Consider the following 15,187-nt stretch of genomic DNA (forward strand, 5'->3'; position numbering starts at 1 on the left):
TTGGCTCTGCGGAGAGAGAAAATTAGTTTACTCTCTCTCTCTCTCTCGTCACTTTACTGCCCCTTTATCTGCTTCATGGTGTGGTGATGACCATAATCAAGACATCAGCCGCTGATAAGGGCTGCTGGGTTTCTGGTCAGGCAATAAAATCTAATGAAGACTGAGTTGTAAAAAGATGAATTACGTCATTTGGTAACACAATGGTAATCAACCCGCAATATAAGTTTTCAAGTGTGTCTGAAGTTACACCTCAATCACACACGGGACAGGTAGGATATTTGAGGTCAAACTGCCAGACGGATAACAGACTGAAAGATTAAAAAAAAGTAATTCTCATGTACCCTTCTATAATATCCTTGGGCATGCGTATAGTAATAGGATGGCATATGTGTGCATAGAACCCAACGCCGAGGAGCGCACCAATGGCTTCCATTAACCCTTTATATGAAATAGCACACTCTGCCCTTTCAGGTCTCTGGCCAATCACGACGCGGCAGACTTTATAGCGCAGTTGGGTGGAAGTGGTTCCTCAGCTCACTGCTGGAGTGAGCCAAGCGCTTCAGTTACGCACACGCTGCAGAGGAGTGGGTCAGAAGAAAAAGTAGCAAGAATAGAGCACTTTCCGAGACAAATTAGCCACTCTCTTCTTTTCCAAGTTTGTGAAGTGAAAAAGTTCCCAAAATGACGACCAGCGTGGAGAAATCTAAAAACTTTTGCATTGACGCGCTGCTGGCGCACGACGCGGAGCAGAGGACCGACAGTGATGGCGCGTCCCCGGGGTTGTATTACCGCGGAAGCCCCGGTGGCAGTCCGGTGTCCACCCACGGCTCAGAGACGCCCTCCCCTCATCAGAACCAAACGAACTCCTCTCGAGCCCCGCCAGGGGTCCTCTCCAAGTCGCAGCTCTTCTGCTTGTCGCACTCAGCCTTCGGCGCTTTGCACCAAGGTGGTCTCCTCGGAATGCACCCGGCCTCCTTGTATCCTCTGGCGGCCCTGGGAGGCCACCACCCGGCGAATTACGTCTACCCCGGTTTCATGCAGCTGGTCCAACCGTACCCGCAGCAGCTGAAAGGCGCCAGGACCACGACGCACCCGCTGGAGCCTTGGATCAGAGCCGGCATGATGATGCCCGGACTGGGCGAGTGTGGAGGTGAGCGAATCTCCACGTTTCCTCAACTTCACCATCAACTTTACTTCAGGAAAAAACTGAAGATGGCATGAAACTGTAAATAAAGCACCATGCAATAATCATTATAAAACTACCACAACTATTTGACTGATTATATGTTTGAGCATGCATGAATATATTGAATAGTCATGTAATATTATCAAGTACTTAATTGCCATATAAATATATATATTTTTTAAATGCTGAGCTAGCTTTGACATTTTTGTTCATTTTATTTGGATGGTCGACAGCCATTTTTTTTTATTAATGGTTTAAATAAAAAAACCTGTGTTGATATTTTTTTGAAATCACTGTGGTATTTAGATGCTGTCTCTTAAAAACCATATAGATCATAAAAAACATGCAATATCTAAGGTATAAAGGTAACACGTGAATGGACCTACTTCATCAATCGATAACATTTGCAGTGTTTTCATTAAGGTAATGGTCTCCTGTGATGGTTTATGACCCCTCCAAAGCAATATCCTCTCACCACGATCCCACATCATGGCAATAAATGCAAACGGACATAAAAAAACCAAGATATACAAGCAGAAAGACAGACGGGCTTGATGGCTCATACTGGAAAACAAAACCAGAATTTGTTTGGAGATTTTTTTGAATAATATTCCTCAAATTAATGTTTCTTTTACTTTGGTGTCTTCTGCGGGCCTTTCTTTGTTCATAGGCTCATTATCCATAATAGTAGAAGCCAGCGAAAGAAAATAAACATGTCAATCATGACCAATGGACAGAATAACGCTGTCGTCTGTCTCTGCCTCTCTCTGTTTCCCCCGTTTCAGTACCGGCACAGGAAGGTTTGTTGGGGAAGTGTCGCAGGCCCAGGACAGCTTTCACCAGTCAGCAGCTACTGGAATTAGAAAACCAATTCAAGCTCAACAAGTACCTGTCCCGGCCCAAACGCTTTGAGGTGGCCACTTCACTCATGCTGAGTGAGACTCAGGTGAGAAACCCAGAGCCTGTATATCAGATGGTTAAATCCTGTTTGTAGTGTGTGAGTATCCACATCCTTCCAAGTCACTGTCAAGTTGATGGTGTTACCTTACCTAACTGAATGGGTTTGCCTGGTTTAACTGTGATGGTCCCTGTTGTGTCACCAGGTTAAGATCTGGTTCCAGAACAGACGTATGAAGTGGAAGAGAAGTCGCAAAGTCAAGGACCAAGCAGCTTCACTGACTGACAATGAAAGAGCTGCAACGGATATTCACAGCCCCAAGCCTCATAGTGATTCACACAGCTCCAGCCTGGAGGACGAGGAGGAAATAGAAGGGGATGAGGAGGATGAAAAGGAGGAGATTGTAGTACTAAGGGCAGGCTCCTTGGGCCCCGTAGGCTTCATGGGGCATGCTGGAGGAGGAACAGGGAACTACAGCTCTTACTCTGCGGAGGAACTGGCGGAGGGAGGCTCACAAACAAGAAGTGGGGTTTTTGCATAGTTGTAAAGCTCAGAATGCTTTTATTGTACTTTGTTTTATGTTTATTACTGTTGACACTATATAATCAATCAGGTGCAAAAATATGGTGGCATTTATTTTTCCCATGCACAACATGTTCTGTACATGGAGCACAGGTAACATCAACCCGTAAAAACGCCATGTGTTTGGGAATTTAAATGCGTAATGATCATCCATCTGAGTCATGACATTAGACTCAGCCAATAAGTCTGAATTATAATGTTTTTATGTGCATAATTTACTTTACTTTTAGATGATTTAAACAGTTTGAACATTCTGAAAGTTTGCGTTTCTTAACTGTCATTTGCAATTAACTAATTAGTCTAAAAATGTATGTGTACTTAAACTGCGTAAATGGGGGTGATGATAGCACTTTCATAGTAGTGAATGAAGAGACTGCAAACATAAATTTGAGACTTGTGTTGTGAAGAGTGTCAGTGTTACATTGGTGTCAGGTCTGTTACAAACGCTGGACAAATATTTCACCAATATTTGAATTTTTCTATTTCTATTATAACAGGACAAAGAATGGATCCATGTCCACCAAAGTCAATTTTTTTGGCCTTAGGTTTGGCTCTCTGATAATGAAATGTTGTAAAATATTCAACCTTTTGTTTTGTATTATCATTAAAGAATATATGTTATATTTAGGTAAAGCCCCACACACACACACAAGACATGGCTGCATGTATGTTTTTTTTTATTTCTCATGTGAAGCGTGTTATGTTGTCAATATATAATTTAACATGATAGAATTTAATATATTTTACTCTACAAGGGACACTTGTGTTTTTGTGGCAATGAATAGTTTGCAAAATAAAGCTGTATTCAAGTGTTGAGTCTAATCAATAACTTGAATCAAAATCAATGGGATTTTTATTTAGGGAAGCAATTAGATAACTTTTAAAACTTTTTGTCATTCCTCGTTTATATAGTTGCATCACACCGTCTTGATAACTTGTCAAACCATCGTGTGTCCTAAATGTTAACACTCCCTAGTTAAAGAAAACACTTATAACCAGTTCGCCAATGGAAAATGTCCCTCCTTTGCTGCCGTAATTACTATGGTGATTTCAAACAGTTGCTTGTTGCCGTGGTAACGCAGTGACCACAAACTTAATTGTTCTGAGCGCTGTTTTCATACCTGAATAGGAATGAAAATCTGTACCGTTAGTTTACTGAACTTGATGTTTGACGTTTAAGTGAAGGTAAGGAGTTTATTGTGGAAATAAGTCTGTGTAGCTGCCAGCTGTCTGCCCCCCTGTTAGCTAACAGCAATGGGCGTAATTTAACCTCAAATTATTCCAAAATACACTCAATGTGGCCTTCGGCTATGTTTTGGTTGAGTGAAACTCTAACAAACTGTGTGAAAATACGAGTCCTCAAACCCGTTTTAAACACCGGAAAACTTTCGCCGTCATTTAAAGTTAAGTTAGCTAACGTTACATGTGGTAACTTAATGTTGTGCTAACGCCTAGCTAACGTTGGGTGGCTTCTGTCTCCTTCCAGCCATGTTATCTGAGGCTCGGGGTCCTGAACCTTTGACTTCAAGAGCACCATGGAAACCCTCGACCCCTGGAAAGGATATCAAAGTAACTCAAGTTGGATTTGAAACAGCTTTTGTAGCAGATATTTTCATTGTACCTGTGTGTTAAAATTGTTCTATTTTTCTCCCTCCTTGAATAAGCAAAATATTCCGTGAGCCACAGCAATCAACACAAACAGTAGCCTATAATAAACATTCCACAACTCTGTGCAGAGATTGTGGAGTTTTCCTATATATTAATCGGTGTTGCTGCTGAAGCAATGCCGTACGTATGAAATACTGAGTGTTCACTTAAATTATTCTCCTCAGGGCATCTTCTTAAGTAATTCATCTGTGTCCAAAACTTTCCAAAAACTCACATCGTCTGCAACGCCCAACTCTGCAGGATTTACGGATTCACCAGAGGCCACGTGGTGGAAAGAACCATCGAAAAGGATCCAGCCAGAGAAGCTGTCTCTTCGGGTTGGAACTGAACCCAGAGCTGGTCTGGGAGGACTGGGAGCTGGGCAGGGAGTTCACCAAGACATTAGTGTTAAAGAATATTCATAGCAAGCTGCAGAAGCTACATCTCAGGTCTTACAAAAACATATTTTCATACATATGCAAACACATAAATAGGCTAAGGATTCACACAATAATATATCTTTGACCCCTCACAGGCCTACAATGTCCAAGTTTTTCTCCACCATCCCTCCTCAAATAATAGTTCTCAGCCCAGGGACTTCTTTCTCCATGCCAGTCTGCTTCAGACCGCTGCAGAGGGTAAAAACAATCTCTTTTTTTTCACCTGTTAACAGGTCATATTAATTAAAAGGATTGACTGTTCTAGATCAATCATTGTAAATACTTTAAATTGATGCCAATTTAAACCATTTCGATTATCATCCATATAAAAGAGATCTAATCTGATCTTCTGTCTCACGTCTTTTTGTCTGTGTTCTGTGTCTATCTGACTGCTCGGTACAGTGTGAGTATGAAGACTGCATTGAGTTTCAAGGTAAAGATGGCAGCTTCCAAGTGTGTCTCCGTGCCATCATCCCCTGCCATGCCCTGGAGGTGCCTGACTCCGTGCTGCTTCCACTCTGCGCTGTTCAAAACTCCTCCAAAACCAATTTCCTGCTCAAAAATGTCAGGTTGGTATGAGTTTGGAAGCAGAAAACTTTTAATGAGTTTTGTTTTTTTGTACCGTTTGTGTGTTTATGTTCTTATTACTTATAAATGTTTCCTGATTCCTGATTATCAGTTTGTCTGTGCTTTGCAGTAAGTTGTTCATCACTCTCATTTTCCTGTGTCCTCCCTATTTCGCTGCACACTCTTCTTTCGGCAGTAAACTCCAGACTTGCTTCCAGTGGAAGTGCACAGCGCCGTTCCAGCTAAGCCCCGAGCAAGGCCTGCTGAAGCCCAGCCAGGAGTGTCCAATCACTGTGATATTTCGACCACAGGAGGCACTGGTGTACCAGCAACAAGCAAGCTGCAGATTTGGAGAAGAAGGGGACGAGGCAAAGAGCTGCTGCAATGTGCTTCTACAGGGACTAGGTACTGGTACTATCACTGACAACGGAGACAGGGGGAAAAAAGGGATTTATAGTCCACTTATTTTGGATAGAGTATATGTGGTTTAAATATATATCAGAAAACTTTGAAAGGATATGATGGGTAAATAGGAATCAATATTTGTATTGATTCTGACTTCCTTCTCAGCCAAATACCCATTTCTTCAGCTGAGAGCTCCAGGTACCACCGATGAAAAACAACAGTGTCTTCCAGAGCTGCACTTTGGCTCTTTGCCTATCGGACAAAGTTTGCAGAAACCCTTTGACATCTTCAACCCTTCCCCGGTAAGTATTACACAAGGAAACACTAAAAATGCAAAATCTCAATGAGCTTCCCTGTCATTGCTGTTTTTGCCCCCCTCCTCCAGGTAACTGCTTCATTCTCCCTCTCACGATCGTCCAGTGGGCTCCATATGTTGGACTCAGAGTTCAGCTGTGATGTGACCACGGGTCAGGTGGCAGCTGGAGGATCACTACGGGCTTTTGTCACCTACACTCCTGCTGAGGTGGATACTGTCTCTGTGGAGTACTTGTCTCTAAAATGTAGAGGCGCATTGAGTGAAACTACCCTCAAGCTCATTGGGAACTGTGTAGGTATGGACACACTTAAAGGAACACACAAAGTACAAATGTAAATGCGTCCCAGGCTGGAATATTTTCCACATTTTTGGTATGTAAACTCTGGTTCTTTCTTTAAACAAGGTCCCAACGTTTCTCTGACCTCCTCCGTGCTGGACTTCGGCTGTGTTGAGGAAGGGGGAGCAGTTGTACAGACACTGGAGCTGGTTAATTCTGCGCCCGTTGAGGCTTTCTACCAATGGGACCTGGACTGCACGGGGAATAGTGTGTTCAGCATACAGCCAGCAAGTGGCACTGTATGCCCACACAGCCACATCACACTCAAGGCCGCCTACAAGCCCACGCAGCCTATTGCACATCACAGGAGAGTGACATGCATCATACTGCACAGGGTAGGAGCCAGTTTTCAGATGCACACACACTCTCAGCACATATACTAACATCATCGGTATTTATTCTATTTATCTACTTTCTCTTTTCTGTAGGACCCCATGTTCCTTGACCTGATTGGTACCTGTCACTCAGAGCTCCGGCAACCAGTGATACTGAAACCCGAGCACTTGGTTCTTTACAAGCTCCACTGGTCCCGCAGACTGGACCCGCAGGGCAGTCTCACAGCCATGCAGCAAGACAATAAAGTAGGCTTTGACCGAGAAGGAATGCTCTGCCCAGAGGGGGAGGTAAAGAGCCAAAGAGAGATGAAACATGCAGATTTTCTTTATTTTAAATAGTAAAGACAACAACTCACTCACACTATGAACACCAGATGCCACCAGTAAATTGTACCGTTTAGGTTTGGTACTGTCTCTCTTATTCCTTTTTTTTCTGTGTCATTTTCTAGCAGTCACACCGCGCACAGGACAACAGAACCCCCATGGAGGAATATTATGAGTCCTGCTTGGGTTGCGTGGATCCCCTCAGTTCTTTGTCCTCCCCACATGTATCCGTGGAGCCCAGTGAGCTTCTGTTTAATCACAAACCAGCCTCCTCTTTGTCGCCTACATCCACATTTTCTCAGCCTGTATCCATCACCAACCACACAAGGGGGGAACTCAGGTACCAGTTCTTGCACTGGATTGGGGCTTCTCACTATGGAGCTACATACGCACACTTTTTCTTTCTAGACCTGATTAGACTTTTTTTGCCCCTTCTGATTTCTTGTTCCATGTTATCCTGCTACAGCCTGGTGTGGACTGCCACCCGAGACTCTCCGTTCACTGTCTCGCCCTCATCGTGCGACCTGGCTCCTCTAAAATCCACTTCATTCAGAGTGACCTACGACCCCAAGCAGCTCAATACTCTGCACGGGGCGCAACTTGAGTGCTTTGCATACAATAAGGTAATGCGGTTTGATAATCTATAAGCAAAATTCCATCACATCAAGTGATCCGGTCCTTTCTCCCTCTGAATAAATATGTCAAAAATCACTGAGACCATTCAACAGGAACACATTTAGCAGTGACGGCATTGTCTTTCTTCCCCGGATGCTGCAGGACAACCCTCAGATAGAAGGTCGCCTGCTGTGCCCACCGTGGTGTGTGACTGTCCGAGTCATAGGCCATTCATTTCAGCAGAGCAAAGAGCATTTCCTCCCACGCTGCTCCTTGCAGCCTCCTCGAGTGGTGAGATACAGAAAGAACTCCAATGCCACTCAAAAGCATATCGGCCGCTCTCTTTTGGAGTTTCTCACGTGTCTGTCATTTTTTTTTCCTTTCTTTGAAACCTGTATATAAGGCATTGTTACACTGCCTCACACTAACATAATACCCCAATAACTGTTATATTTTCTTCTTTTAAGGTGTTTCCTGCCCTTAGTGTCCTTTCCTATCGGACAGTGCTCTTCAGGAATTGTGGAGACCTTCCCCTCTCCTTCTGTTTGGACCACAGCTCAACGCTTGCCTTGGCCGAATCGGTGTCTGTGGTGCCAAGCTGCGGTCTAATCCAGCCTGGCAAACACCAAATCCTCACCCTCAGAACAACGCCCTCAGAAGACGCTCCCAAACGGGGATTCAGTTTACACCTCCAGCTGAATGCAGCTAAAAACACAAAGGTAACACACACGCTCCGCGGGAACACCGAGTGCTGAAGCTGCAGCTCACCACGCTGTGCTCGCAGGCTACTTTGTCTTTGCATGTGTTTCTGTGTCCTTTAGAAACTGACAGTTGTCAGTGTGGTGGAAAAGCTGTGTGTCTCTCTGGGAGGAGACAACCGTTTGTATTTCCAGCCGACAGCTGTGGGCTCTCGGACGCGGCGTTCCCACCACATCAGGAACCTCGGCCGAGTAGCGCTGCGGTCGGTTGAAACGATGGCTGTTATTCTGGAGATGTGTTTGTGACAGTCGCTGCATGGTTTGCAGTCTGGACCTTGTCGAGCATCATTACTCCCCTTACCACAGCTGTCTGTTTGTGATTGTCCTCCATGATAGATTCCAATGGAGCATTCCGGAGCCAGACCAGGAGCTTATCTTTGTTGAACCAGATGCTGGGGAACTGCATCCCAACGAGAGCTCAGTGAGAGACTGGAAGCATCGTGTTTATTTAGGCTGAGACTGTGCTTTTGATGATTCTGTTTTTAACAACTAACTTTATCTGTCTTTTTGTACTAACGTTTGGTCATTAAAGGTCCAGATATGGTCCTTCAGCCCACTTTGTGAAAAAACCTACACGCTGAAACCTACTCTCAGCTTCTGGCCGATCCAGACTCCTGGATGTAACAAGTCACACCTCACCCTCGAAGTGGTGGGGTCGGGCTCTAAAGGATCAATAGAGGTGGGACTGTCGTTGTGTGTCACTTTATTTGTGTGTACTGTATATGTATGCATGTACTGATTGTCTGTATGTACGTCAAAGAGACAAAGCAGTGTATGCATCTTTGTTTCTCCTCCAGGCACAGAAAGCCGTTGTGGACGTGGGAGACATTCTGGTTGGAAGCTGTCGGGCGATTCAGGTTCCTCTGGTGAACAACAGCCCCTGTCCTGTTTCCTTTTGTCTCTCTGTACAGCAGATGCTTCTGGATGAGGATCTTACTTATGACCCCGGGACTGAACCAAAAGGTATTATCTGCATCTGGTATTTGGATGGTTGTGATTTAGATCTTAGCACATGCATTCACTGCACAACTTATGAGTAAGGGGAAACAATCCCAACTCACCATTACTGTCCCCAATCACCATTCCATGTGCTGTAAAATGTACACTGGACAGATATAGTTGGTCCAGTGTTTTGGACTAACATCGTCCTGTCTCGCCCTTTAGCCCTACGGCTTGACTGTGAGAGGGGGACTATCGTGTCACACTCCAAAGTGCTGCTCCAGTCCACTGTCAGACCACACAGACGAGCCCGGTACCTGTGGACCATCAGCTACCAGATGCTGAATTCCAGTGGTGGGTCGAACTCCACAAACCTGAATGGATTCTGTTATTTTCTATTACTTGACACTTAACTCCTCACTTACTACGCTGTCGGCGTCGTCTCTCCATCAGGAATCGGGTCTTCCCCTCCCCAAGCAGTGTGTGAAGTGCGAGCCAGAGGCGTGTTTCCCACACTGCGGGTGATTGATGTGTGCGGTGGAGGCAGTGTGGGAAGACTCAGCAAGGTGCACTTGTGGAAGCTCTTCTCACTGGACAGCCTCAATGAGCACATGCTGTGCAACACGTCCCCTGCCGGGATTGCTTACAGGGCCACTACTAGAAACAGGTGAGGGCAGGAATATAGTAATCCTCAATCAGATATGAATTGTTAGAAATATAAAAATGAAGATAACGAATTTTGTTGAGGTTTCTTATTTCAATCCGTTTGTGTTTGTTTGGCTATTTTTTTCTTCATTAAAAAAGAGGATGGAATAATACTTGAGTATGTTCTGTCTTTATGTCATCTCTACCTTCATCCAGTCTGAGCAGTTGTGCTTCAGTCTTCTTCAAAACTACGTTGGCGTGCAACTTCAGTGCCAGTCCCCTGAATTCAGAGCCCTCCGTTTTTGTGTTGATGTTTCACAACCCGGGCTCCGTCCCCGTAGACTGGTGAGTAAAAAGCAGAGTGCAGAGAAAACAGTCAAACACAGCTAAAGATAACTGCATGTTATACTCATCATACATGTATCATTTTATGTAAACAATACAGTGACCTCTGCTATGGATTGTGAACCAGGGAAACTTTAATGTCCCGTTTTTCTAATGATTTTTTGTCTTTCTCTCCTTTATCAGGGCCTTCTTGTTTCCAGCAGACCAGCAGCTAGAGATGGAATACTGGGCAGAGACTGGAGAGTTTAGCAGCACTGAACTCTCCCAGATGAAGGTCAGACTTTTCTTTTGCTTCAGATTCAGAACCAAACACGGAGAAGTAGCGTTCAGTTACTGTGCTCCACATATCTGGAACCAACTCACAGAAAGCTGCACGTCTGCTGAGCCTCTCTGCTTCCTGATGCTTTTAATTACACCAGATTCAAGGTTGAACCCTTTTTTTATTTCATTATTGTATGTGTGCACTGTGCAAACATGTTTTCCTTTGCTCTACCTTTACTTGCCTTTCTTTATTGAAAAAACAGGATGAAAATGCAGATCTATCAAAAGGGAACTTGTATAATATTTCAAAACATAACCTTTCTGAAGACCCGTGCTGACACTAACATCACATATCTTCATGTCATTTACAGGTTAAAGACAATCGTCTGTTTGTCATTTCTCCTCGTTGTGGCACTTTGCTCCCCGGCCAGCAGAGGGCAGTGCACTTCACCTACAGGTTGGATATAATTGCAAGGAATAAAGCACAGAATACTACAGCAAACACTTTGCAAACATAGGCAAGGAGGAGGGTTGTGTAGGAGCAGATAAAACTAATAATATGATCCCACAATAATGTAAACTGTTTCCTTCACAGCCACGACTTCGTAGGGACGGACCGGTTTCCTGTCACGCTCAAACTTCCAAACGGCGAGATCTTGGTGAGGCAGAACTCCATGTACATCTTCATAATCCTCATATTTCTTCTCAGTCTAAAAACACCAAAAAACAAATTTCCTTAAACTAAAATGGTTGAATCTAAAATTGAGTATATCTTTTTGTCATTTGACCCAATATCACATATTTCACTGTGTTAAAGTAAACTTTACACTCGTGTGATGTGGTTCTGTTTTGTAGCTGAACCTTCAGGGGTCGACGTTGGAAAAAGACACGCCCTGTCTCCACTTTGACTCCAGACAACATGTCTTCACCTCCGTCTCTATTGAGGACAGTGCTCCACCGAAGCAGGTGTGCTAGATTTCTCCAACATAAAGTTAGGAGTGTATTCTTCGCAGTGGGCTGAAACAAATCACCCCCCCCCCATTCACAGTGTAATATTCCATAACTCGTATTGAGTGGAACAGCTAAGCACTAAGCAGCCACTGACCCACAAAATCCTTTTTTTTTTCTGTTTGGAATTTCTTGTCCATCATTTGACGTGAGTTCCTCCCTATTAGAGAAAACCCGCCTGACCTGGTATTTCTCTCTACAGGTGTATGAACTAAACAATTGTGGTGCAGTGCCAGTCCGTTACGAGGTGGACGTGACTGCATTGGCCCGGCTAAAGGTGGACAACTTTAACCATCCAGTGCTGGTCTGCCTCAATCCGGAGGGAACGGTGCTTCCTGGGAAGACGGCCATGCTGGAATGGATCTTTTCTCCATTGGAGGCTAAGATGTACCACGTAAGGATTATGTAGTACGCCCCCCCCCAAACCTTTCATACAACTGACATGGGAAGTTTGTATTATAAGCACAATGCTTCCTTTCTCTGTAGCATTGTAGTCAAGTTTATGGCCATTTAGAGATGAAGCTGGCACAGACGGACACAAAACGTAATGATGTTTCATTCATTGATTCAGAATAATGACTCGTACCCCCAAAGCATTTCGACCGTTATCACATGAGTCAACTATCCCTGTGATTTTTAGTCTCTCTTTGTGCATCACCAGATGGATGTTTCTATTAGTGTCCAGGATGGAGACTCCACACTGGTGAGGTTTGAAGGATGTGGGTTTGATTCTCCCACGAAGCCATTTAAGTGCAGCGATAGTGAGGCCTCTGAACCCTGCGTCAAGAGAGTGCCCTTCCCGGGACAGGTGGGAGAGCTTCTCGTCTTTCCAAATCATTTTTTTGAATACTTTAATTAAATCTGCTCAGTACCAGGAATCTATTCTTATCAAGTTTTACAATTTTTATGTGTGTGACCCATTGAGGCTGTATGAGTTGCTATCAACGTGTGTGTGTGTGTAGGTGGTATGTCTGTCGGAGGACAGCGTCTCTCTTGGCAACATCCCAGTCTGCTCGCGATCTTCAAGGATCCTCTTCCTAACCAACTTGTCCCACACGGACTCTGTGCACTATAGATGGGACGAGCAGAGCTGTGAGCAGGTGCAGGAAGGTGTACATGTAGCCTGTGAATAACATCCTACGTATGTGTGAACTCTTCACTGGTTTAAAGAAGATGAACGTCACATATTTATGTTGCGTCAGGTGGTGCAGATCCATCCAAAACGAGGAGTTCTGTCTCCAGAAGAAAGTGCCCTTTGTGTCCTTACCTTCACCTCAGCTGACTACCCCACTTGTTATCAGCTGGATGTCATCTGCCAGGTACCACCGACATTTAAAGCTGCATTAAGTGGTTTATGGGTTGTGCTTTTTTTGTTTTATGCCAGGTTCATTTTAGTCCAATCTAGAATTACATCTTGATTCTGTGAATAGTTTGAAACCTTGAAAAGTCCGGACAAAACAGGCAGTGTTCTCTCCTCTCTCCAGATGATCCAGGAAAACGCGCTGACTCAACATCGTGATGCTCTGCAGAGTTGGGAGGAAGAGAAAGAGAGACGGCAAAATGAATTCACTCTCACGGATACGAATCTTACAGAAATCGAAGGATTTCCAATGGATGAGGTCCTTCCTCTAATTCACATGAATCTTTTTTCAGATGTAACAGCCTTCTTCCCCATATGGTAAATATGTATCTGTCTTGTTACAGGAACCTGTATCCGTTCCAGTAGGAAAAGGGCCGCCACTCAGGAAATACAAGGTGGTCTTCATTTGCTCAAAGTATAAAGCCTCTCTTGTGAAAAACAAAGAAAAGCGTGATAAAATTGAAATTCCTGACGTGCAGTAAAACACATTCCCGGCTTCATGTCGATGTCGCTTCTATCCCCCAGACTCTCCCGCCCCTCTTTGCCAAGATGACGAGAGCCGAGCGGCGAGCCCAGCGAGAAACCACAAAGTCATCGCGGCGCCCTGAACCCCCCCGACCAGCGCTGCTGCATCTCGGGCTCACAGCACATTCCCACCTTCCACACCTCCCCGACCAGTCCCGTGAGCACCGCAGGTAGAGGATAAAACGTTTGCATCACACGCACAGAGGCGGACCGAGCTTTGAATTATTTGCTGCTGTCGTACCAAGACGCTTCCAGTCAGTCAAGCCCCGACAACCTGAGAGCACTAAGTCGAGCCCTTCCTGTCCCGCTGGGCCCCCCTCAAGGACGCGTGGCCCGGAGAAAGACATCACCACGCATGTACTCACCTCTCTGCTCAGGTAACACTTATACAGACACTCAGATACAAGCAGTGATGATTTAAGTTAAGTCACCTGTATTGGATCTTTTATTTTTTGCCTTTTACTGTTTTTTTGCTTGTTTGTTGTTTTACTTTTGCTCGTATTGTTTATTGCTGCTCATTATTTTTATCCTGTAAAGCACTTTGGCTGGCCATTGGCCTTCAAAAGAGCTATAAAAATAAAGTTGACATTGACATGATTTGGACTCAGACATCCATCAGAGTGAACTTGCATGTTTTTCGTAATAGCTTAATGAAGACGGTTGAATTTAGTTCAGAGCGTTGTGGCAATAAATTGTGCGTTTGTGTGTGTGTGTGTGTGTGTGTGTAACATTGAATCCCTCTCCTCTTCCAGGGACATACTGGAGGACCCAGCCTTCATCCTTTCTCTGACTGCATTGTCATCGAGGCCCATTACCTACCAGCTTTTTTCCTCTCACGGCTCCTCGCCTCCATCCTCCCTCCCTCCTCCTCCTCCTCCTCCTGACTTCCCCACGTTTTCTCAACTTACACCCGATCCCCAGATCCTGTCAAGTGGGACGGCGGAGCGGAAAGAACAGCGCGGCACAGCGGACAGCGCGGGAACCGCGGGGCGTTGGAGAAATAACTCACCAACCCAAAGCACAGCGCACGCTGAGCACGTGCCTGCTGACCTGAGTGAGGAGGTCCTGCTGAACACCCTCCAGAACCTGATGATGGAAGCCGTCAGAGGAGAACTTGTCCTCACAGCGCGGCCCCGCGCTGTTATCCAGCCACCTGTTTGTACCAGGTGAAGACAGACGCACACTTTCAGTAGCTGTGGCAGTTTTAACCCCCCTCTTTTTATTTGTTGCATTCGGCAGTAATATAGTTAACGTATTGTGTGTTCCAATAGAACCAGGAAGATGTCCAAAGCAATGGCACAGGAGAGAGAAATCTGGAAGGATGGAGAAGAACCTGCAGGGAAATGAGTCTTAACGTCTAGCAAACGTTCCATTTCCCATTTTGATATGTTAAATGTTCCCACCATTCACTTTAAAATGACATCTTGTATACTAGATTTAATTTCACATTGCATTTGTGTGACATTTTGCAAGACTGCTGGGTGACATCTTGATGCAATAGTATAATTACCAGCCAAAGTACCATAATATTAGCATTATATTGCAGTGTCTGACTTGATTCTCCAATCTTATTGCACACAACCATAAAATATCCTATCAGGTTGTTCCTGTTATTTTTTTTTCCCACTGCGGTCACAGTGTTGATGTTTGTGTAATCAAGTTGCCAACAATAGAGTCAATAACAGCATTGGTAT

The 15,187-nt window shown here is 44.7% G+C and overlaps 2 protein-coding genes across 3 annotated transcripts; both read left to right on the forward strand.

The window, feature by feature from the left end:
• The first annotated feature begins 509 nt into the window (after positions 1-509).
• LOC120834501 (uncharacterized) lies at positions 510-3,507 on the forward strand. The gene is made up of 3 exons (XM_040202535.2): positions 510-1,150; positions 1,972-2,132; positions 2,290-3,507. The coding sequence occupies exons 1-3, from the start codon at positions 682-684 to the stop codon at positions 2,623-2,625; spliced, it is 966 nt and encodes a 321-aa protein (XP_040058469.2). The 5' UTR covers positions 510-681; the 3' UTR covers positions 2,626-3,507.
• A 146-nt stretch (positions 3,508-3,653) lies between these two features.
• Positions 3,654-15,096, forward strand: cfap65 (cilia and flagella associated protein 65). 2 transcript variants are annotated; one of them, XM_040202198.2, is made up of 35 exons: positions 3,654-3,851; positions 4,153-4,235; positions 4,575-4,762; positions 4,849-4,951; positions 5,156-5,322; positions 5,517-5,725; positions 5,891-6,027; positions 6,111-6,336; positions 6,445-6,713; positions 6,807-7,001; positions 7,163-7,377; positions 7,504-7,660; positions 7,815-7,943; positions 8,120-8,371; positions 8,474-8,613; positions 8,747-8,831; positions 8,943-9,089; positions 9,208-9,373; positions 9,575-9,703; positions 9,803-10,016; positions 10,211-10,339; positions 10,523-10,613; positions 10,972-11,057; positions 11,196-11,259; positions 11,456-11,566; positions 11,811-12,002; positions 12,270-12,416; positions 12,571-12,708; positions 12,811-12,927; positions 13,093-13,227; positions 13,313-13,363; positions 13,494-13,663; positions 13,739-13,870; positions 14,246-14,659; positions 14,765-15,096. In XM_040202198.2, the coding sequence occupies exons 2-35, from the start codon at positions 4,155-4,157 to the stop codon at positions 14,838-14,840; spliced, it is 5,262 nt and encodes a 1,753-aa protein (XP_040058132.2). In that variant the 5' UTR covers positions 3,654-3,851; positions 4,153-4,154; the 3' UTR covers positions 14,841-15,096. The 2 variants fall into 2 exon arrangements, with proteins under 2 accessions (XP_040058132.2, XP_077947353.1); XM_078091227.1 differs by having other exon boundaries at positions 14,771-15,096.
• The last annotated feature ends 91 nt before the right edge of the window (positions 15,097-15,187 follow it).

This window comes from Gasterosteus aculeatus, chromosome 16 (genome assembly GCF_964276395.1).
Source record: "Gasterosteus aculeatus chromosome 16, fGasAcu3.hap1.1, whole genome shotgun sequence".
NCBI lineage: Eukaryota > Metazoa > Chordata > Actinopteri > Perciformes > Gasterosteidae > Gasterosteus > Gasterosteus aculeatus.